Below are 23,172 nucleotides of genomic sequence, written 5' to 3'. Positions count from 1 at the left end.
TCACAATACCAGTCACGTTAGAACTGTTCGTTTCTGCCGTTCTTCTGCACCTCAACTAATGGTCCGTGCAGCGTCTAGTAGTTCGAGCGGTGCTTCAGATTACGCCCTGTAGTACCCGGTAGACAGGCTCTCTAGTCAAGGATGGGATGAAGAGAAATCGGGAGGAAAGAGGCTAGAAGAGAGGGGAGGGGAGAGGGAAGAGGGGAGACGCCCAAACCCTCACCCCATTCTCCACTCGACAACTTTACTCTTAGCCCTTAGCCAGTTCTTTCTTGCAGCCCGGTACGGTCAGACCTGTTCGGAGGAGTGCGTGACGGACGAAAAGATTGTCTCTGCGTTGGATAGAAGACATGGAAGTCTCCTGCGTTATGATAACCTACCCAACTATCATCAAACTTGGCGCCTAGAATTGAACAGTTGAAACAGGCCAGATCCAGTATCCCAGAATCTATTAGCGACGTTATACCAAATCAATAAATGTTAACTGCGAATCAAGAAGGCGCCTGAAGTCTCTCGACTAACTGTAGCTCTTTGATTCAGTGTTCGCACTGAAGAATGAAGTGGATTTTGAAAGCGTTACCTTGTCTAGACAATTCTGAAACCACACGCACAGTAGGCTGTGAGTGGAGGATTGCTTATCATATTTCGTCAAGTTAAAAGCTTTATTCATTGGTCGAACAATGGACATTCGATATACGCTTCCCATCAGAACTGCCTTTACACGCGCACCGAAGACAAATTTCTGGTCGCTCACAAGGTAAGGTCCAATCACTGGTGTGTTAGTGCTGTGAGCATTTTGCACAGTGCCGGACCTTTTAAAGCCTTCAAACATGGCCCGTACCCGCACGTTAGTCATTTTGCCGTTATTGCTGTTGTTTGCGAGTCTCGCACTGTCCCAGAGTAAGTACGCTTCAAATTATTTAACAATAATCAATTCATTGTGTAAGGCGTCGACTAGATCATTCGCTCTACCCCGTCTCTTCTTCGTATTTTGCTCTTTTGTGCTAGTATAAAGATGTTAGATCTGAAGCAATCTTCAAGAATGACTTGTTGTTACTTGGATGTTAGATTTTGCGTGGTATCTATCCAAAATTAGGTTTGGGATTGTCCAAGACTGAGTTGAGCGTAGGTCCACTGGTTTTGCAAAGGTTATACGTCGGCAATTTCTAGTTCCTAATGGGACCATGATATTTTGTTCAAGGTTTGAGTATTACTATTCGGGGAATTTAAATATTTACTAATTTTGCAGATTATTGGGGTAGTTACCAATGTGAAAGCATTTCTGTAAATCTCCAAATATCTAGCAGGTAACACGCACGCAAACAGCCGTCGCTGCGTCGACACAGAGCACAGAGACTGTTTGACATAATAAACGGTTGCTCCTCTCCGGGTAACGGCGATTTTAGTAAACAAAGCCTTGTCTCCAAAAGAATCGTCAAGAAAGGCAAAGTAGGAATGTTTAGAAGAGCTCATTTTTTATTTTCCACTAACAAAGAGAGCATTCGTGACTACAACAATACGTCTTTGTGACTTGTCAGCCCTTCACTATTCACACTGTCTATTGTAAAAAGAACATAGGCTAAAATTCTTATTCAGATGACTTTTTCTGCTTGAAATGGCAAAGCTAAAATACTCTCAAGCTTTGAATGTTCCAAAGACCAGAGATCTTCAAGGTTTGTTTCATTTTGAAGGATTTCTTGTTAGACATACCAGGAATGCTTTCGGATCTGGGTTTGCTGTCACGACAGATACAGCGGGACAAAACAACAGGGTATTCATTCGCCGACCTCACTTGAACCCTTTTCGAAGGAAACGAATGCTTCTTTCGTTACTCGTTCAGTTTTAGAGAACGGAGTATGTGTATGGAATTGTTGTTTTAGTGGTTTGAAATTTATGTCAAGAATAATAGTATAATGTTAGGTTTTCGCACATGAATGCTTGTGAAGACGAGAAATCTTCGAGGAGGAACTGCGACCTTTTGACCACCAGTGAAAGAATGTTTGTTGTAGAATCAGCCGGGTAAGATTTTGTTATAAGAAAGTAATTCTTGTTTTTCGATACTGCTACGTTTATGGTTACCATTTCGAAGTAGTCAAGACATTTTATTAGCAAATTCTAAGTCGCGAGTTTTTCACGCAGATGAGTCACATACACAGGAACCATTATCATCTCTTCAGCTTTCCTCATGGAGGCGGCAACATCAAAATCCAGAAACCTTCTTGCGTGAAAAAACTTTTTAGCTCAAACGGAATTTCACGTTGGGGAACCAGTGCGCTGTATCTTATGTTAATCAACGTAAGCTTACTTCTCAAAGTTCGTGGGGCCGTTGAAAAGTTTGAAAGCCGGTTGCGCAGAAGTCGATTAGCCCCTCAACGGCCGGTAGGCAGGGTACATATTAGGCTTACCTAATTGTCAACTCTGTATAATTTTACCGACCAAACGTTATTTCGACTTCGTTCACTTCAGCTAAATCTTTAAGTTACGAACTGGACGCTTTGGGAGGATAATTTTGGAAAATAACTTGAGTCGGAAAAATGATGGCGACTCGGGTACATTTTAAGCTTACCCATAACTCCGGTAGCGCATCAAGACTCTCACAACGCAAATGAAAACGTGCAAAAAAAGTTCTAACATCCTCAAACCTGGTATGCACAATACCGTTAGCACAGGGACAAAGATTGCAAAAATATGACTTTCCTTGTACTTTATGGGCTGTGTGAGGTGAAATGTAGAGCCGCCATTTTTTTTTCGTACGGAGGATTACTGAGTAGTTCGATCAATTCGGAGCCATTTTGTAATTTGTGAGAAGCAAGTGGTTGGTTTTTAAATTGTAGTTTTTTTGCAAGACACCAGCTGAAAACGAAATATAAGTATTAAATAACAAACCAATGACATAAATTACTGAGTCTGACAGAATTGTTGGTTTTCACATGACGTCACTAAAATTCGAACTACAGAACTATTGATCTTCCTGGATTTAACTTAAATGATGTATAAGAGCAGCTGGAAACTAATATTCATACAAATTTTCGCTCCGAATGGGTTCTTGGTTTTGTGGTACACTGCGCTTGAATTTCTAAGCTTTTGCGTGACGCGGCATTTACTGGACTGCCTAGAGAGCTGTCATTATGGTTAAAAAAAGTGACTTATTTCGGGGAACTTCACTATCTGAACAGTTCATGTCTTAGAAAAAGTATTATTTCAATGTTTTAGATTTCCTCGAGGGATAAATTCATGCTTTTGTAGCAAAACTCAGTGACAGATGTTTCTGCTGGTTTCCGGCCGCCATGTTGGTGCCCATATAGATGGGCACCAGCATGGCGTCTCCATACAAATCTCTATAAATTTGGGTAAAAAATTTCTCTGCATATCTCGCATAAGATAAATTGCTGTGACCAGAGTTTTGGCGAGAGTCTTTGCATATTTACCTTCTTTCATTTTCCAGATTCTGGACTTTATCTATTGACCGGTTTTGATTTTTATTTTGATCTATTTTGAATTGCGTGACACTGAAAACCAGCTATATCGAGATCTAACACAGGATTTGAATATTAAAGTGTGTGAGTACATAAAGCAATCCAAAGCAAACAAACAACACAGTACTACCTTTATGCTTTACTCACATGGAAGACACAGTTCGAAGATGCGTACAGAATCAAAGACTTAATTCGATGACTATATCCACAGCTTATGATGAGAACGATAACTAAGCGATGGTATATAAACTTGAGCTTGTATAACAGTAAATGCTTGTATCTCGACGTTACTTGCACCTTACTTGACCTCGTACGAAGAGATCCCAGGGGGAGGAACTGCCATATATAGGCTATATAGGTATGTGCTGCTGTGAAGGGTATGGTTTTCAAGCAGTTTACTCTAGGATAAGGTATATAAATCAGAGCGTTTGGGTCTAGAATAGGGTATCATTTTTCCAAAACTGACGATTTGGTTGAAGATTTTGTCTAGACTAAGGAAACCAGGAATTGCCACTCAAGTTTAAATTTACGCAAATTAGCTGCAATAGTGTCGATAGATGGGGGGATTTGGGAAGTTTACTCTAGTATAGGGTAGCAAAATTCAGTTGACCTAGCTCTGGTATAGGCTAAGGATTCCAGGGTCCCAGCGGCACATCCCCACCCAGAAATTCCCAGAATACCTCCCCGGGGAAGAGATATACGATAACTGGTTGGTTTGTATGATGCAACTTGTACGGTTTCGAAAAGTTTGCGTCCTCTGATAATGGCTGTGAAACACGATAAACCGTAGAGAAACTATGCAGGGCTTCTGAAAAGTGGCGGAAAAAAATAAAATTTCGCAGTATTTTCAGAGATGAATTCGCAGAAATATGACCAATTTTGCGGGAAATTCATGGGAATTTTCGGGGCAAATTTCACTGAAAAACTATTGGTAAAAAAACAGCCGATTTTGTGGGAATTTTCTGGGCAAGTTTTGCTGGAAAGCGATCCGTTTTGCACTGATTTGATGAATGGTTTTAACTAAAAAAGATGGCAATTTGGCCATTTTTTTTTTTTTTTTTGCAAACGATGAGTGTTAGCCTATGCAATAACAACAGCAACAGAAACACCGACTACTTATAAGTGTTGCCTTTGTAAAACCGACAATTTTGCAAGAAAGTATGAGCAAGTCATTTAGACTATCGTACGTGTTTGTATTTGTTTGACCATGAGGGTCGTTTTAAGGACGGTGCCTACTAAATACAAAGGTTTTTGCGCCCAGTTGCGGAAAAAGTAGATCTTTGTAAGGGCTATTGGCACCCACAAAGAAAAATGGAGGTAGCCACGCTTTTTTTTGAGATAATTAGCCTTGAATCTTAGCAAAAACGCTTACATCAGCATTTTTCTAGAAAAGAAGGAAAGGGTATTTCTGCACAGATTTCCTTAGAATTTGCCTTCACATACAGAAAAGCAAACACATTTATAAATTAAGATCTTAAAACTACATGGTAAATGGTAACATAAAAACCATTTTTGGTATGTTTTTAATAACAAAATCGTTGCAACAGCACTTTTAGCGTCTCTGACAACCTTCTTCTTGTTCAGCTAAAATACAGTCAAAATATCTTTTGTTCACAATCAGAAACTAATCATCTGTTGAATAGATATAGGCTTGCACTTCCATTTTATAGCATAAAATGTAGGGGTAACTGTGCATTTTTTAAACGTATTCATCTTTTTTAAAAAGTTTTACGGTGCCTGTTACATTCTTTCCTGTCACCTCCCCAGTAACTAAAGCATTTGCGTATCTTGCACTTGTTTTGCACGTGCACTACGTCATCTGCAGGTACATGTTTACAGTTCGATTTTAGTATAATTTTTGACAGATATCAGCTAGTTTTTCAGATAAGATAAGATAAGTTTCAAATATGTTGTACTGTTTGGAAGGTGCCAGACTTAGACTGGCATGTTTTCCTAAAAATATTTGAGGTTTTTCAGTTTTGTCAGCAACATTTAACTTTCATGCAGTTATTTGTTTTGCATTTTTAGGACTTTTTAGCTTTGTTCCATTGATGTTGATTACTTTTTCAAAATCTATAGAGGTTTTCTGACATAAAAAGTCTAAGATGGCAGACGTAACATGATGTAACTCGTGATGTAATTCCCATAATTCCTGTGTCTTCTTGCCATGTTGCTTATATCAAAAAATTTGTCTTTGGATGTACTATATTACACCGTCAGAGTGTAGTTGTCATTTGTTGAAGGAGGAGGTCATTCCAAAAAATGTATTTTTTTTTTTTGTCAATGCTAATAAAAACCTCACGCTGTGTTTAGCCACTCACCGAAGTTTCAGCCTCTAAAGTGTAGGTTTTCCCTATGAAATTTGCCTCTAAAGAAGCCCAAAATTCGACATTGTTGTGCTATTTTGTATAGTACTCTTGAACAACGAGGCCATGGTTTTGTGATGTCATTCTGTCCAAGGGATTTTGTCCATGGCTTTCGACAAGCCTTTTTTTAAAACTACCTCTCTAGGTTATAGCTGCTGTTGAGTGGTAATATTTCGAACCAAATGTGCTCCAAACTCAAAAATGATAGCAGTGAAGATAGTGAAGTGGATAATCAGTTGAAAAAAATACATTCTGCTGACCTTGCAGGTTTGATGGAATGACGTCACATAAACATGGCTTGGCTGCCAAGTACAGTTTCATAATGGTCGCCTCTAAAGTCAAATTTTGGGCTCCTTTCAAGACGAATTTCTCCAAGATAGCAGGCACTTTAGAGGCCGAAACTTTGGCGAGTGGAAAAACTCAATGTTTACTCGCTTTGGGTGGTGAAAAAAAGAAAGCTTTCTGGAGTGACCTTCTCCTTTAAATATTTTTGAAGTGTCAAAGGGTGGCCAGAATCTGCTTATTCCTTCTCATACATAACACAGTCGAAATGGCACAAATACACGTGAGAATGAGTTGACCTCAAAAGCCACACTGTAAAACCACACGACCCCCCAGCAGACCCCACACCACTGCGCATGTCCAAAACAGGGGAAGGCTGCTGACCAGCATTGTTTCGCATTTAACTTAGCTTAAATTACATTTAACCACATTAATTATTCTATATATAATGTATGGTTATCCAACCAAGAGAGGAACATACATGTATTATTCAGTTAAACTGTATAAAGTTAATGTGACATGACCTTAAAACCGTCCTATCAATGCTTAGATCAGGCTAGCTTGCTGGTTTAAACCAATACCACATTTTGTGAATTTTGTTACATTTATCCAACCCTCCTTTTTGAGGTCATTTTTGGTCCCAATCACAAAGAAATTTACCACACTACTCCTTATTTAATTAGGAACACTGTCTGGGTTCAAGTGTAAATATGCTTACAACAGGTTTAGACACATACATAAAGCAAGTTTTAAAATCTGTTTCCAGGACCAGGCACATGTCCAGATTTTGGATCAGATTTTGAATGTCCATTGCAACCTGAAAACTTTTGTATCGATGACAGTAACTGTCGAGAGGGGCTGAAATGTTGTGATACTGGCTGTGAACTTGATTGTGTAGGTAAGTTAAGAATTTTAGGTTGTACTAAAGAGTTATTAACAATTAACTGTGCATGCATTTTGTTACAAGCAAGTCAAAATGGTGCTAAAAAGTCTAATGAATGCTCTTTAGTTTGCTCGTGAATGCAGAACTTACTCCAAGTCAAGACGATGAACATTGTAAGCTTTAAGTGACTATGTTGAAGGGAGACTCGTGGTTACTGTGAAGCAAGTCCAGTTTGACTGACCAAACCTAAAGCAAGTCCTGTTTGACAGACCAAACCTAAAGAAAGTCCTGTTTGACTGAACAAACCTAAACCAAGTCTTGTTTGACTGACCAAACCTAAAGCAAGTCCTGTTTGTCTGACCAAACCTAAAGCAAGTCCTGTTTGACTGACCAAACCTAAAGCAAGTCCTGTTTGACTGACCAAACCTAAACCAAGTCCTGTTTGACTGAACAAACCTGAACCAAGTCCTGTTTGACTGACCAAACCTAAACCAAGTCCTGTTTGACTGAACAAACCTAAACCAAGTCCTGTTTGTCTGACCAAACCTAAAGCAAGTCCTGTTTGACTGACCAAACCTAAACCAAGTCCTGTTTGACTGACCAAACCTAAACCAAGTCCTGTTTGACTGACCAAACCTGAACCAAGTCCTGTTTGACTGACCAAACCTAAACCAAGTCCTGTTTGACTGAACAAACCTAAACCAAGTCTTGTTTGACTGACCAAACCTAAAGCAAGTCCTGTTTGTCTGACCAAACCTAAACCAAGTCCTGTTTGACTGACCAAACCTAAAGCAAGTCCTGTTTGACTGACCAAACCTAAAGCAAGCCCTGTTTGACAGACCAAACCTAAAGAAAGTCCTGTTTGACTGAACAAACCTAAACCAAGTCTTGTTTGACTGACCAAACCTAAAGCAAGTCCTGTTTGTCTGACCAAACCTAAAGCAAGTCCTGTTTGACTGACCAAACCTGAACCAAGTCCTGTTTGACTGACCAAACCTAAACCAAGTCCTGTTTGACTGAACAAACCTAAGTCCAATCAGACTGACAAAACCTGTAGTGGATCATGAAAAGGAACCCAAAATAATTACTAATAGGTGATTCCTTCTTCACATTATGGTTTACGTGGAAACACAAAGAAACAAATTTGTCGAATTTGTTGCCTCAAAAGGTTATTGTGTCACTTAATGAATTTGACAGAGACGCTTTGTATTTGAAAATGGTTAGTTACAAAGTGGTCACTTATAGGAAGTAGTCCCTTACAAGAGTGGTTATTAGAGAGAGTTGACTGCTATGTAAAATTGTTTGTTTGGTTTCCTTATTCACATATAGAACCTGACGCACCTCAGGAGCCACCTCCCCAAAGGGTGAGTTTTTAATTTTACGATGACTGAATCTCCTCAGACGTGTGTGATCAGCATTCAACTCTGATTGCCTTTGAAGTTAGGTAGATGTGCCCTTTGTGCAATGCACATATATAATGAACATTGTCATTGAGTAACAAATAGTGTATTAATCTGGCATGCCACCGATAACTAAGCCTGTGTTTTCACGAGAGATGTTTACCTTGGTTTTGTTTTAACTTTAATGAGGTGAAATTTTTAAACGTGGAAACAGTAGCAAACCTCGGTAAATGGTGGCAAAATCAAAAGTAAGCCAACCTTGGTTTGTCGACAGTTGAACGCCTCATCAGGTATGGTTTAGCTTAGTAACTGACGGTAACCAAGGAAAAGCAGACGTTGGGATATCTTGGCAGCAAGTGTTCACGCATTCAGTGCGTAAAGAGGAGAAAAATTGACAAAGATTCCTCCTAATGTAAGAAGGTTTCAAGTCAATGGGCAAAAAAGCTAAATAAACTCATGTTTAGGCAAAGAAATCCCAGACTGCTGTTTCCCGTTCTTCATCAAGTGCTGTAAGTGTTTCCTCTTTGTTAGAAGCTCAGTAGCTTAGTAGCAGTGTACAGGCAGGTGCAAATAGAAGACGAACTAGCACAAATATATAGAGAGAAAGAAAAAATCATAATTGTGGTCTATGGCGAAGAAAAGCAAATGTTTAAATTTAGGCGGCCCCAAATAAGAAGAAGTATCGGTAAACATTAACGTAGCCTGGGCTCCATGGCAGATGCCGTTTCAGGTTTTTTTGTGTGAAGAGACCCAGCGAGATATCAAAATTTTCTTTCCACTATTCATCTACAAAGCTTAACATTAAAGGAGAGTTTGGCTTGACATCACTGCAAGCAAACTGACAACGACCTGCGTTCGGCATTGGAGTAAAGTCAGAAATTTTATAATTTTCCAATAGTTTCTGTGCAACTTTGCAGCACTTGCTTTCCGAGAAAACGTCAAACCGTCCATTGTATGCGGCCTACTTTAGTTAATTAGCTCCGTGTAAACAGCTTCTCTAATAACTGCAGTTTAGTTACGAAACCTCGGTAAGCAGTAACCGTAGTAAACCTCTCTCGTGAAAACACGGCATTAATTATCTAAAAAAGGGGTGTATTTTGTCTGTGGACTGATCTCTGTCAATGATTTTGAAACAGTTTGAGTTTTAGCAGCTGTTGCCGTCTGTCCTACCATGCAGCTCATCATCACCAATGTTGAGATCTGAATCATCAAGCAAATCATCACCGTTGTCACTAAATAGAATGCAGAGGTGATGTGCACGCTGGACATGCTTGGCGACTATTTTCATGTTTCTCTCTCTCATTCCCATCTGTAAAGCGTGGAACCTTTTCTTGAGAATGCCATATGCCCTTTCAACATGTTTTCTTATGTGCCTTATTAAACCTGAGGTGAGCTCCTTCTACATTTCCTCTGAAATGGGGGTTCAACCACTTGTTGCAGGTTTAGGCAGAGTCACCTAGAATAAGTGCTTCTGAAAATGGTCTATGCCCCTGTGGCCCAAAGGTGGTCCACAGAGTGCTTTCTTTAATCACTCGTGAATCATGCCATCTTCCAGGGCATTGATTGCTACAGAAGTAGATGGTGTAATCGGGGTGTGCTACCATGGTGACATTCAGAGATTTAGGATAATGACGGTTGACGTAGGCCTCTTCATTATTATGAGGTGGGCTCAGAGGGATATGAGTTCCATCAATGCATCCTGCGACAAGGGGAAAGCCTACTATACCTCTGAATTTAGCCGCGATATTTAGAGGCTGGTGTGGCCATCTTATATGAACTCTTAACTAAAGCTTAGCATTGCAGGGACAACGTGATGCATGATAAGCCATACTGCTGATATGGAGATACCATGACGAGTGCATTACATGATAGAGGAAATTTGTACCAAGGGAGTGGAGAAATACTTCCTGTCTTGGCATCGTCTCGTTCTATGTTTCAAATGTGGGCTTATTAATTAAATTTTCTTTTTCCCATTGATTTATAGGGGGTCAGTAAGAGGGTCAGTAGGGTGTCAGTACGGGGATCAGTAGGGGGTCAGTAAGGCATCAGTAGGGGGTGAGTAGGGGGTCTGCTGACCAGCGGTCAGTGTTTTGTTGAAAGCCCTCCAAACTTGTTAACGAGTAAATATATTGTCTCAATTAAATGCCTCTTGTACTTATTTTAAATTCAGCTTTGTTGATCCAGTGCTTAATTGACTTTTGTAGTTCATTCGATCCTGGAGTTAATTAGTCTTTTTTTTCATTACATTTACGAGCTAATTATAAGTTTATTATACATCAATATACAAATAAATTGAGGGTCTTATTTACGTATGTATCACAAGACCTGGCATTTATTCGGGACCCAGCTTTTAATCAAGAAAATATAGTTATGTAATAGTTGATTGTTATCCTGGAGGTGCTGATTTTGAGCATGTTTCAGTTTTAGTAGCCTGGAGAAAAATTTAAAGAATTCTCTCGTATATTAACAAACTATAATTAGTTTAATGCATATCTGTAAATAGAATTTCATTTTCTTGGAATGATAGGTTGGCCCCCCAGGAGAACCTGGACCACAAGGAGACAAGGTGTGTATGTATGCATGGCTAATGATATGTCTTTGTATATATTTGGCATGTACCAGCAAAACCAGAAAGAATGAAATGGAACGACCGAGGCAGAAATGAAGCCACTGACTGACACGTTTGAAACAAAAGCCCCAAAACAACCACACTGGCCAAAACAAGCAAAACAAGCTCTGTGTGTGCAACATACAAGTTGTACAGTACCGATCAGAAGAAAACTAACAGGGAACGCGTTTGCGAACGGGAATGGAACGGATACAGAACAGGTACAGAACGGATACAGAACGAATACAGAACGGATACAGAACGGATACCGAATGGAAATGGAGCAGATACGGAACGGTTACAAATCACAAAAATGGAAAAAAGCATTCTCCAGAATGCAAACTATAAGAGAACGCGTTCTTCAGAACACATGGTAGTAAGTTACACTATCAGAGTGCTTACCGAGGATTTGGAAACGATGTAACTTTAAATACACGTTCGTTCAATTTTTGTCCAGCCCGGCGATCTTGAGAAAATGACAGAACGAATCATGTTATGTCTTTTTTGATTTCTTTTTACACGCACTAAGCAAGCATCTTCCCTGCATCTTCTTGTCTATTTTGTGTTCATCGCGGCCATTTTGTTATTGTCAACAAGCTCAACTTATGTCCAAATGAGGAAATGGATGGATGAGTCGAGTTAGACTGGGATTGAAAGGTTTGTTTGTGGAGAGAAACAAAACAAAACATGTGTTGGTTGACCTTTATTACGGTGTTGTTCACCAACTTTGCGGAAGGATCGGCGAGGATAACGTTCAGTCTTAACTGAAAATTTGCCTGTGAAAATAACATCAGTGAAAGTATCATAAAATGCTCGCTTCGGCTTTTTGTCAGTACTTTGCACCGCTCGCATCCTCCAGCCAAGTTTCTACCGCATTCGTATTTGCCGAACAGTTTTCGCCGATACTTCAAAGTTAAATCTCACTAAAGGTATTCGTGTAAATACAAGAGCCGAAAGTTCATCTTTTGCTTGAATTTTTTCATCGATGGCGTTAAAAGTGCTTGGCAAGCTGGGTTACTTCTTCCTTTCCTCGGGCAATCACACAGATTACCAGTCACTTTGTATCGTTTTGGAAAAAGACATACTATAAACTAGCCTTGAAGTTACAATACCATCTTCCCGTATTTTTCGAGTAACTGGACTGATATTCTCACCACGAAAATTTAAGTTTACTGTCCGTATTCTCGCATAAAGGCGACAGTTTTAACCCATGCTATGAAATGCAAATGAGTGTCACTAATCTTTTAAATGGGTTCTTGGAAACCTTATTCCTCTGAACGAGTTTCAAGAATGCTTACTGATGGAATGCTGACAGAACAGGAACAGAACAGCACAGAACGGATACAGAATGGGAACGGAACAGATACGGAACGGATACGGAACGGATACAGAACGGATACGGAATGGATACAGAACGGGAATGGGAACGCGTGTGGAACGGAAACAGAACGTGTTCGGTCAAGCATTCCCTGTTAGGTTTCTTCTGATCGGTACTGTATACATGTAAAGTTCCTACCCTTTTTTAAAATCAAGATTGGCCTTTTTTCTGGGCTGGGTAATTTTTAGGTGACCATGTTTCTCGTATAGACGACTTGGAATAAACCCAGGGATTCACCAAATAATCTCAAATTCGTCCACAAATAAATCCATGCCTTTGACAATAAAATTGATGACACATTCTTTAGTAGAGAAGATTTATCTTGGCATGTTACAAAAGTTTATATGACAAAGATGAAGAGGGCAACTTTGTCTCAAACTTTCTGTTTAAGCTGGAACCACATTTATTAGGTCATTGTTTAAGTGCAACATTTTCATTTCTTAATGGTAAATATATGCGTGGGAAATGAGACCTGGGAGGTCAGACGATCACCTCAGTCCATAAAGTCAAAACCTCAGTACTAGGTGATTTTCACTAAAGGTTATTCCAATCAAGGTGTTGAAGCCCTTGCCACACGATAGCAAAACTGTCAACTTATAACGTTACGAGTTTGTTTATGCACACCATTGGTAGAACCATACATAAGATAAAGCGAGGTGTGGTACGATGAGGTGCGATGCAGTGTGTCAATGCATTGGTGCGATAACAAAAACTAGAAAAGCTAAGGCTAGTGTTTTAAAAGTGGGCACAATGTCCTAACTAAAATGATACGAATACAGAAAACAAATGACTCAAAGTATATTTAAAACTTACATCTGTGTCCTTGAAACATTGCAAACACCTCATAGAGATTACAAAGTCCATGAAGCTGTATTAAACATATAAACTGTAAAATGTATAATGAAAAATTGTTTACCAAAATTTGTGCAGAAAGCTAGTGTGGTCATCCAGGCTCTGTACCACCGCAATGTCTCTCAGAAAATAAATTTATGCAGGTCATGCACGATTCTGCAGTAACAAGTTACAGAAACTAGAGACACAAATTTAGTCCACGAGTGACAACATGTCCCCCATTTTGGCACACTTATATTGGATCTGTTTTCACAAAACTATGATTTCCTTTGATAAATTCCATTTTTCTCTCATGTGTTATTGACCTATTTGGTAATTGGATGTTTGCAGGGTGAGCCTGGCCCTCCAGGTGTAGTGGGATTAGTCGGAAACCATGGAGAGCCAGTAATTAAAAATAGTGTCTACTTTGTACACCCAGAGTACATGTAAATGTGACATATTCATTCAGGAAACAGGATATCTATACTCTGCCTCCTGCCCAGAGGAGTTTTTTGCTCTTGGTCTCAGCAGCCCTCTGGAATGTTCCTGTTAGCTTTTTGGCAGCCACATAAATTTTATATTTTGTCATACCTATAAGTGGCATACCAAAATGATAATGCAAAGACATGCAAGTTCTGTAATTTTGTGAATTTAATGTTATTGTTTTTCCATTAAGTTGAATTGGTTGCAATGAACTCTGTATAGTTAAGATCTGTGCTGACACTGCTATTTATTTTTTCATTGTCTGTTATCCAACATGTTTGATCTCTGAATTGCTGATGTCATTTATGCAAGCAAAATGTGATTTGTTATTTTGGTTCACGAAAAATGATCTTAAGCAACATGCATGACAGATTACCCCATTATTAAGATGGTGTGACAATTTTTGGAACACTCATTTAAGTGCTGTGGCATAAGTGCAAACATTTACTGAAAATGTACTCATGAATGAATAAAATGAAATGTGTAGTTCCAGAAAATATCCATACCTCCCCCACAGTCTTAAAGAACCCCCCCCCCCCAGGAAATTCAATTCCCTTCTGTGGGAGGAGTATGGATATTTTCTGGTACTGCACAATACTATTTAAAACAGCTCACTTTAGTTCATTTCTCTAAGTGACCCTGAGATTAAACTCTCAAGCATTCTCCAGAAAGTTAATGTCAAACCTCGTAAGAATGCTTAAGTGTTAAATAAGTGTGTGCTTAAGTGTTTTTATAACTAACATGAAATGTCTGTTTCAATTGAAATATCGATAACTTCAAGTTCAATTTTCTCTTGTGGGGTCAGCTTGAGAGCTGCAGTCTCAATAAGGTCTTCTTAATTGTATTCAGAATACTACCACGCCATGAGGTTTTTTTTGGTAACTTAGTTTTTGCCATTATTGCTCGAATGTTCTGTGGAAATCATCTTGAACTTTCCTAATCATGAGCTCTTTTAAAAGAACTTCAGTGAAGGATTTTCAAAGAATAAAGGTACATTTTCTGCTGTGTGCATCACGTGTAGCTCTTTGTTGTCCCTTTGTAGGGTACTCCTGGAAACAATGGTGCACAGGGAGCAGCAGGACTTCCTGGTCCGCCAGGGCCTCCTGGACCCCCTGGGGATATTATTGCAGTACCAACTGGTGACCCTGGACCCGATGGTGGACCAGATCCTCTTGAGATTGGAAGGGTAAGAAACTGCTTTTTTGTAATATATAATGTGGCTAAATATAATTAGGCGAGGTTAATGTCAAGGCAATGCCGTTCAGCAGGGTACCCCCTACTTGGCTCAGATGTGACCTTTGAGCCCTTTGTCAGGGGCACCTTGTGGTTAATGCAAATGCATTCACACTTTTTTGCTTGCAGGCCTTTGAGTATATGTAGGTGTTTCCTTAAGGGCCAGGCTAATTGGGTCATGCCCAATTGCTGCCTGGCTTCACCAAACTTTTTTAAGGTGCTGGCTCTCAGACTCAATTCGTTGATGATTTTTATGTACAGTATAGTTACCTATTCAAAAGTTCAAATTTTCATTAGTTGGGATTGGAGTAAATGGACACCGATCTTTCCATGCAGTTCTTCCCCTGAGTTGACATCAGAGATTAAAGCAGAAAATGTCCACGCTGTTAATATTGCTCTACAGAAATTATCTATCCCAACTCTCCTGGATCATCTGATTGACTGAATCCTCCAGTCTCCTGTATGATCAACATGGACATTTATTTATAGTACATTTACCTGCTTCTCTCCCTTTCCACACCTTTAGTTTGAACTTCTCTTACAGTCAAGTCACAACAACACGAAGGAGTCAGCGGGTCAGCAAAAGAAAGTGGGAGTGGTCACTGTACAAAAATTTGGGTCCATTCCATGGTTTGGTGGTTTTTGTAGTAACCTGAGAACAACGTGTTTCATGTCTTTCATCCCTCAACTAGTGGGCAGCGATATAATTAAAACCTAATTATGTTCAGGTGTTACTTTATTTCCTTACAACATTTTCCCCTCCTATTTAGCTCATACGACCTAGTGCCTCTAAAGGTCCAGCAAGTGCAGTAAGAGAGGTTATGGGAGAGAAAGGTGATGCTGTAAGTGATCAACATCTTTTTTACTCCTAATTTTGTCAATTATTGTCAAGCACTTCAGGTGACAAGAATAAAGAAAATCATCAGCATAAGTTATTGTAGATGTCAATTTAGGTGAGAATTTAATTTAATTTATTGATTTGAATCTTCGAGTTTGTTGGTGTGCAGCTTTTACTACCATTTAAATATTGGTATTAGCATCTGGATGTAAGAAAAAAGTCTCTAGGAGAATATGAGGTTAGCTTGGTGATTGAGTTTTTATTGAATTTTTGTGTCTATTTTAGTAATATTTAAAAACCATATCATTGTAAATTTATGATGTAAATTGTACTTCATCATATGATGGAAAGTCGTAATTTTTGTTATTATAGTTATATTTATTATTATTTGTGGTAGCAGCGCTGAGGATATGGAATCAACTGCCTTTAGAAGTTAGGAACGGGGCAGATGCTAATTGGTTTAAGCAGCTGTATTCGTATAAAAGACATATTGTTTTAAGTTAGCTTTTATTGATATCAGGTTAGCTTTGTTCTTGAATTTTTATTTGCATTTATTTTTATATTTAAATGCTTAATATTATTTAATATATTATTATTTATTATTATATAATATATTATTTATACATTTTATTTTGGTTGCAACAGGGACCACCTGGACAGGCTGGAATACCAGGACCCAGAGGACCAGACGTAGGAATAACATTTTTGCTTTGTTTTGTGCTTGTTGAACATGTGATTTGTAATTGGCTGTGCATTGAGAATATATTTAATTGAAGTCATGTTAACTTGCAGGGATCGCAAGGAGAACTGGGTGAAGCAGGTCTTGTTGGGGCTGCTGGTGCACCGGTAAGCTCTGAATTTCATTTTAAAATAGACTTTTTATGATAACTGCAGAAATTCTTGTGCGCTCATTGGTTAATTTTCATTGTCAATAAGTGGACAGACAAATGAATTTATAATTTATGTGATACGTCAATGAGCCAGAGTGGACAATTTGTCAATTTGTTATTGTAAAAAAACAAATTGATATCAGTTTATCATGCTTCTGTCCTGTTATTGACAATGAATTTTGTCATAACATTGTCAAAGTAGTCTGCAGATCCACTCAGCTATCACCTCGTGGATCCACAGCTACTTTGAAAATGTTATGGCAAAATTCATTGTCAATAAAAGGACAGGTGCATGAAAAACCTACGTCAATTTGTTAAATTGCTGATCTCATTATTTAGTTCTCTAGATTAACAAGCTTAAAAATGGCCGTTGTTAAGGACTATGTGTATAAAGTTATGGCTGTGTGATCCATCCTGTACTGCTCTCATTCAAGGAATGGCTATAAATTTCTATCCTTTTTTTTTTAAATTGAAATTTATGGCAAAGATACCCTCTGATTTTGGGTACAAGCGACCTCCGTTTTGCCCTGCATCAGAGATCTGATGAAGGCTTAACAATCATCAAGAAATGTGAGCTTTTAACTGACACAGCACAACAATTCCTTTGGAAACTGAATAAATTTGCTCTGTTGTTGGCCTCTTGCCTCTTCCAAATATTCTAGAATTCGAGGAATGGTTGTGTCAATTAAAGGATAATTTCTGATATATTTCGATAAAGTTTATTCTTTGATCTGCAGGGTATTCAAGGTGCAAATGGTCCCCCTGGTGAAGGAGGGTCAGACAGCAATGATGTAAGCATGCACTACATAAATTATCTTTTATCATACTGGCATGAGAATTGGTTAAACATCCAGGATTGTGAATTATTAGATCTTAACTTTTTTCCCTTGACATCCCTGAACTTCAGTACTGAAACTAAACACGAGTTGGCTGGTGAATGATCACAACTGCTCAAACAATTTCTAGGTACAGTTGTACACTTGTATTTCTTTCATGAACCTGGGGGTGGGGTACTTTTGCCTCCTCTCTCATGTATCTCCAAGAATATTCACCCTACTTCTAAATGAAATGATACAATTCACCCAATAAATAAAACTTATATGGAGAGTATTAAGCATCAAAACTTGTTTACTTAGTAAGTGATAATTACATGTCCAGTTTAATTTGTTATCACAGAATGCCACAATTTAAATTATGGATTGGATTTCAAAAGTGTTTCAAACTGATTAAAAGAATCATGAACAATATAAGGGAAAAGTAAAGAATTTGGAGTAAACTTGACTTCAATCAAAATTTGAACTAAAATAGCAATTAAGCTTAAAAAATAAGGTGTCGGAAAGTCACAAAGACTGATTACTGTAGCTTGAATGCTGTTTAGTAGCAAGAATGCCTGCCCCTTACAACTCCAGGTTAATTCAAAATTAAACCAGCTGCTACATTGACATGATCGTGAAGTGACCTTTACAGTTAGATGGTTGAACCCTGAGCAACTTGAAGCAATAATGAACCCTGCCTGTTCACTGAAGTGAAAAAGGATTTTGGTCAAAATGGACCTTTATTACTTTGAGTAAATTAATCTCACTTTACATTTTGCTGTCACCAGGGTCAACCTGGGCCAACAGGAGATCCTGGTGATCCAGGACCCAGTGGCGAACCGGTAAGTCATTACCGATCATGAGCTGCGGCACCTTGTACCTGTGCCCTAATCATTTAAAGGAACTAGGTCACATTGTGAGATGGTACACTAGTTAATAATATTATTACATGTAAGTCAGGTTACTGTATTTCAGAGCAGCTTTCTGTAAATATCAGACACAAGGAATGCAAAATGAAATGAAGAAAAAACAACCCACTGTCCTGAAAATCCATTTAGTAATGGCCAGAATGTAGCTTAAGAGCAGATAAAATATACCTCTTTTGCAATGTCTGGATGGGAACCAGCCAGAACGGAAATGGCAGTGGATGTGGGAAACTTTCGCTAGTCCTGTCGTGCTGCCAAAGACAAAATGCTTAATATATTGTATTTTGCGTATAGGACGACGCCGTCAATGACTTGAGCTACATAAAAGCTTTTCACAAAACCAATGACATCCTTTAGAGATGGCAGAAATATAATTCTTATCCTAGGTGATGATGAACAGACAAGGCTGAAATTATTCTTCTTTATATAAGCTTATAAGAAGCAAACATCCCTGATCTGTCAGTATTTTAATAAACAAGGATCCAGAATTTCCGCATGAAGAAATTATGCTGATGATCTTATCAACTTGGTTCAGATGGCTTTTTGCCAGCAGAGGGTTTTATAGTCCTGTCAAAGAATATTTCAATTTCCATTTGAAGAAGCTAGTCATAAAAGGGGATAAGTGACGATTTTGGTTGCTTTTCTTTTTTCTTGCTCCAAATTAGCTGAAGTTTTGCATGTGGTCTTCAATGTAATAGAAAAATGTGGTTCTGTATTTTTGTCGCTGGTTTTTGCTTTGTTTTCGAGTTAAAACGTAGGCAAAAAACTTGGCTTTTCCTAGCCATGTCTTTAGGAGTTTATTTGTTGAACAGCAAACAGGCAGACTGTTTATAGTGTATGAAGTCAAAACCAAATCCCACAGCATATAGAGCGGAAATCTGGGAACGGATTGTTTACACCGGTTATTGTGACGTGAACACAACACGTGAATCGATCGAGCGTCAAACGAAATGCCATCAAACAAAAAAGAGATGTGCCGCATTAGAGCTCTGTCAACTAATATCTTAAGCATTGTTTTAAAGTACCTTGTGTGCCTACCTGGTGGTTGAGAGGCATCATAAAGCCTCGATAAACCCGTAAGTCATCAGCACGTTTTAAAGAATCAAAATGTGTTCTGAAACTTCGAAGGCAGCTGATATACCGTAATCGTGTTATCGGCGTTCGAAGTCAGATCGAGCCAGGTAGCAAAGTCCAAGAGCAGTTCTTGCCCAAGAAAAATACCCTCTGGTGAGTTGTGGCCCATTTGCCAAGCGTTGCTAGCGTCAAAGTTTGGAAAGCGAGAACTGGTTTTAGAGTGATAAAATTTGTCTTGTATCGACCGCCATGTCTTCCCGCGCACGAGGTGTAAAGACCCTTCCCGGCATGCATTGCGATTACGTTCTGCGCACGTTTCTCGAACTGGTAACTAGATTTAAACATAATAATGGCCAGCAAGTGGCGATCGATTGTAACAGATCTGTGATCCAGTTTGCGTTGATTTTATTTCAAATCGGCATGATTTGTAGTGTTTTGAGCTTCTGGGATCAGGGGACATGCAGATGTATGGAGACCCGTACGTTACGCAGAAGGGTTAATCTGTTAATCTGTCAGCCCTATTTATAGAGCGTTTTCACGTGGAGTCATCAAATTCTTAAATCCAAAACTAAACAGCCGCCAAAGTTGTTATCCTCATCAGGCATAAGAGGTACCAGCGCATTTTGAACTTGGAAGTTATGGCGGTGCGTGACATCAAGCTACGATCGCGTTTGTCGAAAACTATGTTTTATCTCGTGATTTTTTAGCCATTGAAGACGTTGCCGTATTTGAAAAGGTGTTTATTGAAATGTTTGTTTGTTTCATTTTATTTTTATTTACACCTTTTTTTTGACCTGAAATCAGCATTTTTGAGCTTATACGTTGCGTGAAATTACCATTTTCAGGAGCCCATCATGGGCTCCTACCATTTTGCTGTTTTCTAAGTGAAACCAACATCCTTGCCGTCACGCGTTAACGTCAAATTAACATTTTAACCTATTTAGACCTGAAATCAACATCATCGAGCTTATGCGCTGCGTAAAATTGACATTTTGCTGGTTTCTAAGTGAAACCAACATCCTTGCCGTCACGCGTCAACGTGAAATCAACATTTAAACCTTTTTCGACCTAAAAGCAACATTTTTGAGCTTATACGTTGCGTGGAATTGACATTTTGCTGGTTTCTAAGAGAAATCAACCTCCTTGCCGTCACGCGTTAACGCGAAATCAACATTTTAACCTATTTAGACCTGAAATCAACATCATTGAGCTTATGCGCTGCGTGAAATTGAGATTTTGCTGGTTTCTAAGTGAAACCAACATCCTTGCCGTCACGCGTTAACGCGAAATCAACATTTTAACCTATTTAGACCTGAAATCAACATCATTGAGCTTATGCGCTGCGTGAAATTGACATTTTGCTGGTCTCTAAGTTAAACCAACATCCTTGCCGACACGCGTTAACGTGAAATCAACATTTTAACCTATTTAGACCTGAAATCAACATCATTGAGCTTATGCGCTGCGTAAAATTGACATTTTGCTGGTTTCTAAGTGAAACCAACATCCTTGCCGTCACGCGTTAACGTGAAATCAACATTTAAACCTTTTTTGACCTAAAATCAACATTTTTGAGCTTATACGTTGCGTGGAATTGACATTTTGCTGGTTTCTAAGAGAAATCAACCTCCTTGCCGTCACCCGTTAACGTGAAATCAACATTTTAACCTATTTAGACCTGAAATCAACATCATTGAGCTTATACGCTGCGTAAAATTGACATTTTGCTGGTTTCTAAGTGAAACCAACATCCTTGCCGTCACGCGTTAACGTGAAATCAACATTTAAACCTTTTTTGACCTAAAATCAACATTTTTGAGCTTATACGTTGCGTGGAATTGACATTTTGCTGCTTTCTAAGTGAGATCAAAGTCCCTGCGGTCGCGGCGGGCCGATCCTTTGTTATGATAAACCGAGGCGAGACTTCGACTTATAACAAAGGCTTGGCTTGGTTATTATAACAAAGGATCGGCTCTGTTTATCATAACAAAGGCCCGGCTTCGTTTATTTGCAGCCTCGGCGGGAAAAGGGCGTTAGGTATTTTAATCAAAAGTGAACTTTGTCGAAAACGCTCCAAATTTCGCATAGAGTTTTGTTTAGGTATGTTTAGCAATGTCCCGTAGTTTTTGCGCTAAACCTTGCTTCGTTTTCAGGATATTGCGTATGCAAAAAACCACTCGGTTTTCCTAGCGGCGTCTTTATAAAGCGAAGCAAAAACCAGCGGCAAAAATACAGGAACACGTTTTTCTATTACATTGAAGACCACATGCAAAACTTCAGCTAATTTGGAGCAAGAGAAAAGAAAAGCAACCAAAATCGTCACTTATTCCCTTTTATGACTAGCTTCTTCAGTTGTTATATAGCTGTTCCCCAACATTGCATGCTGTTGTTGACTACTTCAAGGTCAGGTGACATTTAACAGTGATACTCTCTTGCTAAAAGTCTCTGAGCTGACAAGACATCTACACATACCTGTATTAAACCGTATACATACAATCCCCCAAAGGGAAAACTATGTCAAGTAGCTATCTTTTCTTTCCTCCATGGAGGATTGTACATGTATAAGTACATGGACAGATAGATGTCTTGTTAGCTCAGAGATGTTTGGCAGGTGAGTTTCATTGTTAGATGACTTGGGGCCTTGAAGTAGCCAATAAGTGCACAAAAACCTTAACAATGCTAAGAAAAAAAATGGATGGAAAAGTTCTTAAATCTTCAAACCTACCATACACAAAGTTGTTAGTACAGGGAGACATCAGGGCAGGAAAAAACCCAGGTCTGATTGCTCAGGGCAGGTAAATTTTGCTCTTGGGCAACTGAAAATGGAGGTCTGGTGGTCCAGTTGGCAAGTGAAATTAGCCCCAGACAGTCAGTTTTCCTGTTAGTGATAATTGCCATTCAAAAATAATTTTACAACTGTAAGATGAACAAAACAATGAGTTGAAAACACCATGATTGATTTAAAATCTAAGCATACCTTGCTCGTGTCTGTCCTCTGATTGCCATATTACCCACCATATTGGAAGTACATGTAATACTCTGATTTTTTTTTTCTAGTCACTGTTAAGCCCACAGCTCAGTACCTGGCTTTTCTGATCCCTTGGGTTGACCCACACTTTTAACATAACTCTTCATTTCATTTTCCATATTAAGGAGGCACGAGTTGCTGAGCTTGAAAAACAGGTGGAAGAGAAAAAAGACATTGTGAACAGACTGCGAGAAAGAGTTGAAGGAAAGAAATAAGCTGGAATATGGGAAAGAAACTGTCCTTTGAAACATCAAACAGAAGATACATTGTCTCAGATGTTTGTTTTTCTATTTTTTAACACCGAGAAAAGATGTCAAGGAATGCTGTGTCCATTAATTTAGTACAGTAAAACCGTCACTGTAACAGGCGTGACAGCATCTAACACTGTAAAAATTTCATGATTTTGGTCTTCTTTTAACTTTGTATGTTATGCTTCTAAGAACTTAAAATTGGGTGCCTATTGTGAGCTTTGGAAATCTTTTCTCTAATATTTCTCAAAAGCATGTAAATTTGATTTCATTCAAATAAATTGTTAGTATATTTTGAATGCTTGATGGTATCTTTTTGTATTTTCTCAACATGTTACCTATATATTCATTACCAATTAACAATTAATTTTTTGTTAAATTGCTACATGAGTTATGACATTTAACTCTTTCAT

The 23,172-nt window shown here is 38.7% G+C and overlaps 1 protein-coding gene across 1 annotated transcript; it reads left to right on the top strand.

Annotated features, from left to right (window-relative positions):
• The first annotated feature begins 54 nt into the window (after positions 1 to 54).
• Positions 55 to 23,172, top strand: LOC145462530 (uncharacterized). Its single transcript, XM_081446060.1, has 11 exons — positions 55 to 900; positions 6,891 to 7,022; positions 8,337 to 8,371; positions 10,935 to 10,973; positions 14,750 to 14,893; positions 15,711 to 15,782; positions 16,424 to 16,468; positions 16,571 to 16,624; positions 17,406 to 17,459; positions 18,272 to 18,325; positions 22,637 to 23,172. Exons 1-11 carry the CDS (start codon positions 831 to 833, stop codon positions 22,724 to 22,726), a joined length of 789 nt encoding a protein of 262 aa, XP_081302186.1. The 5' UTR covers positions 55 to 830; the 3' UTR covers positions 22,727 to 23,172.

The sequence above is a fragment of the Orbicella franksi genome, chromosome 12, assembly GCF_964199315.1.
Source record: "Orbicella franksi chromosome 12, jaOrbFran1.1, whole genome shotgun sequence".
NCBI classification, from domain to species: domain Eukaryota; kingdom Metazoa; phylum Cnidaria; class Anthozoa; order Scleractinia; family Merulinidae; genus Orbicella; species Orbicella franksi.
Note: the sequence above shows the minus strand (reverse complement) of the source record. Positions and strands in the feature narration are given on the sequence as shown.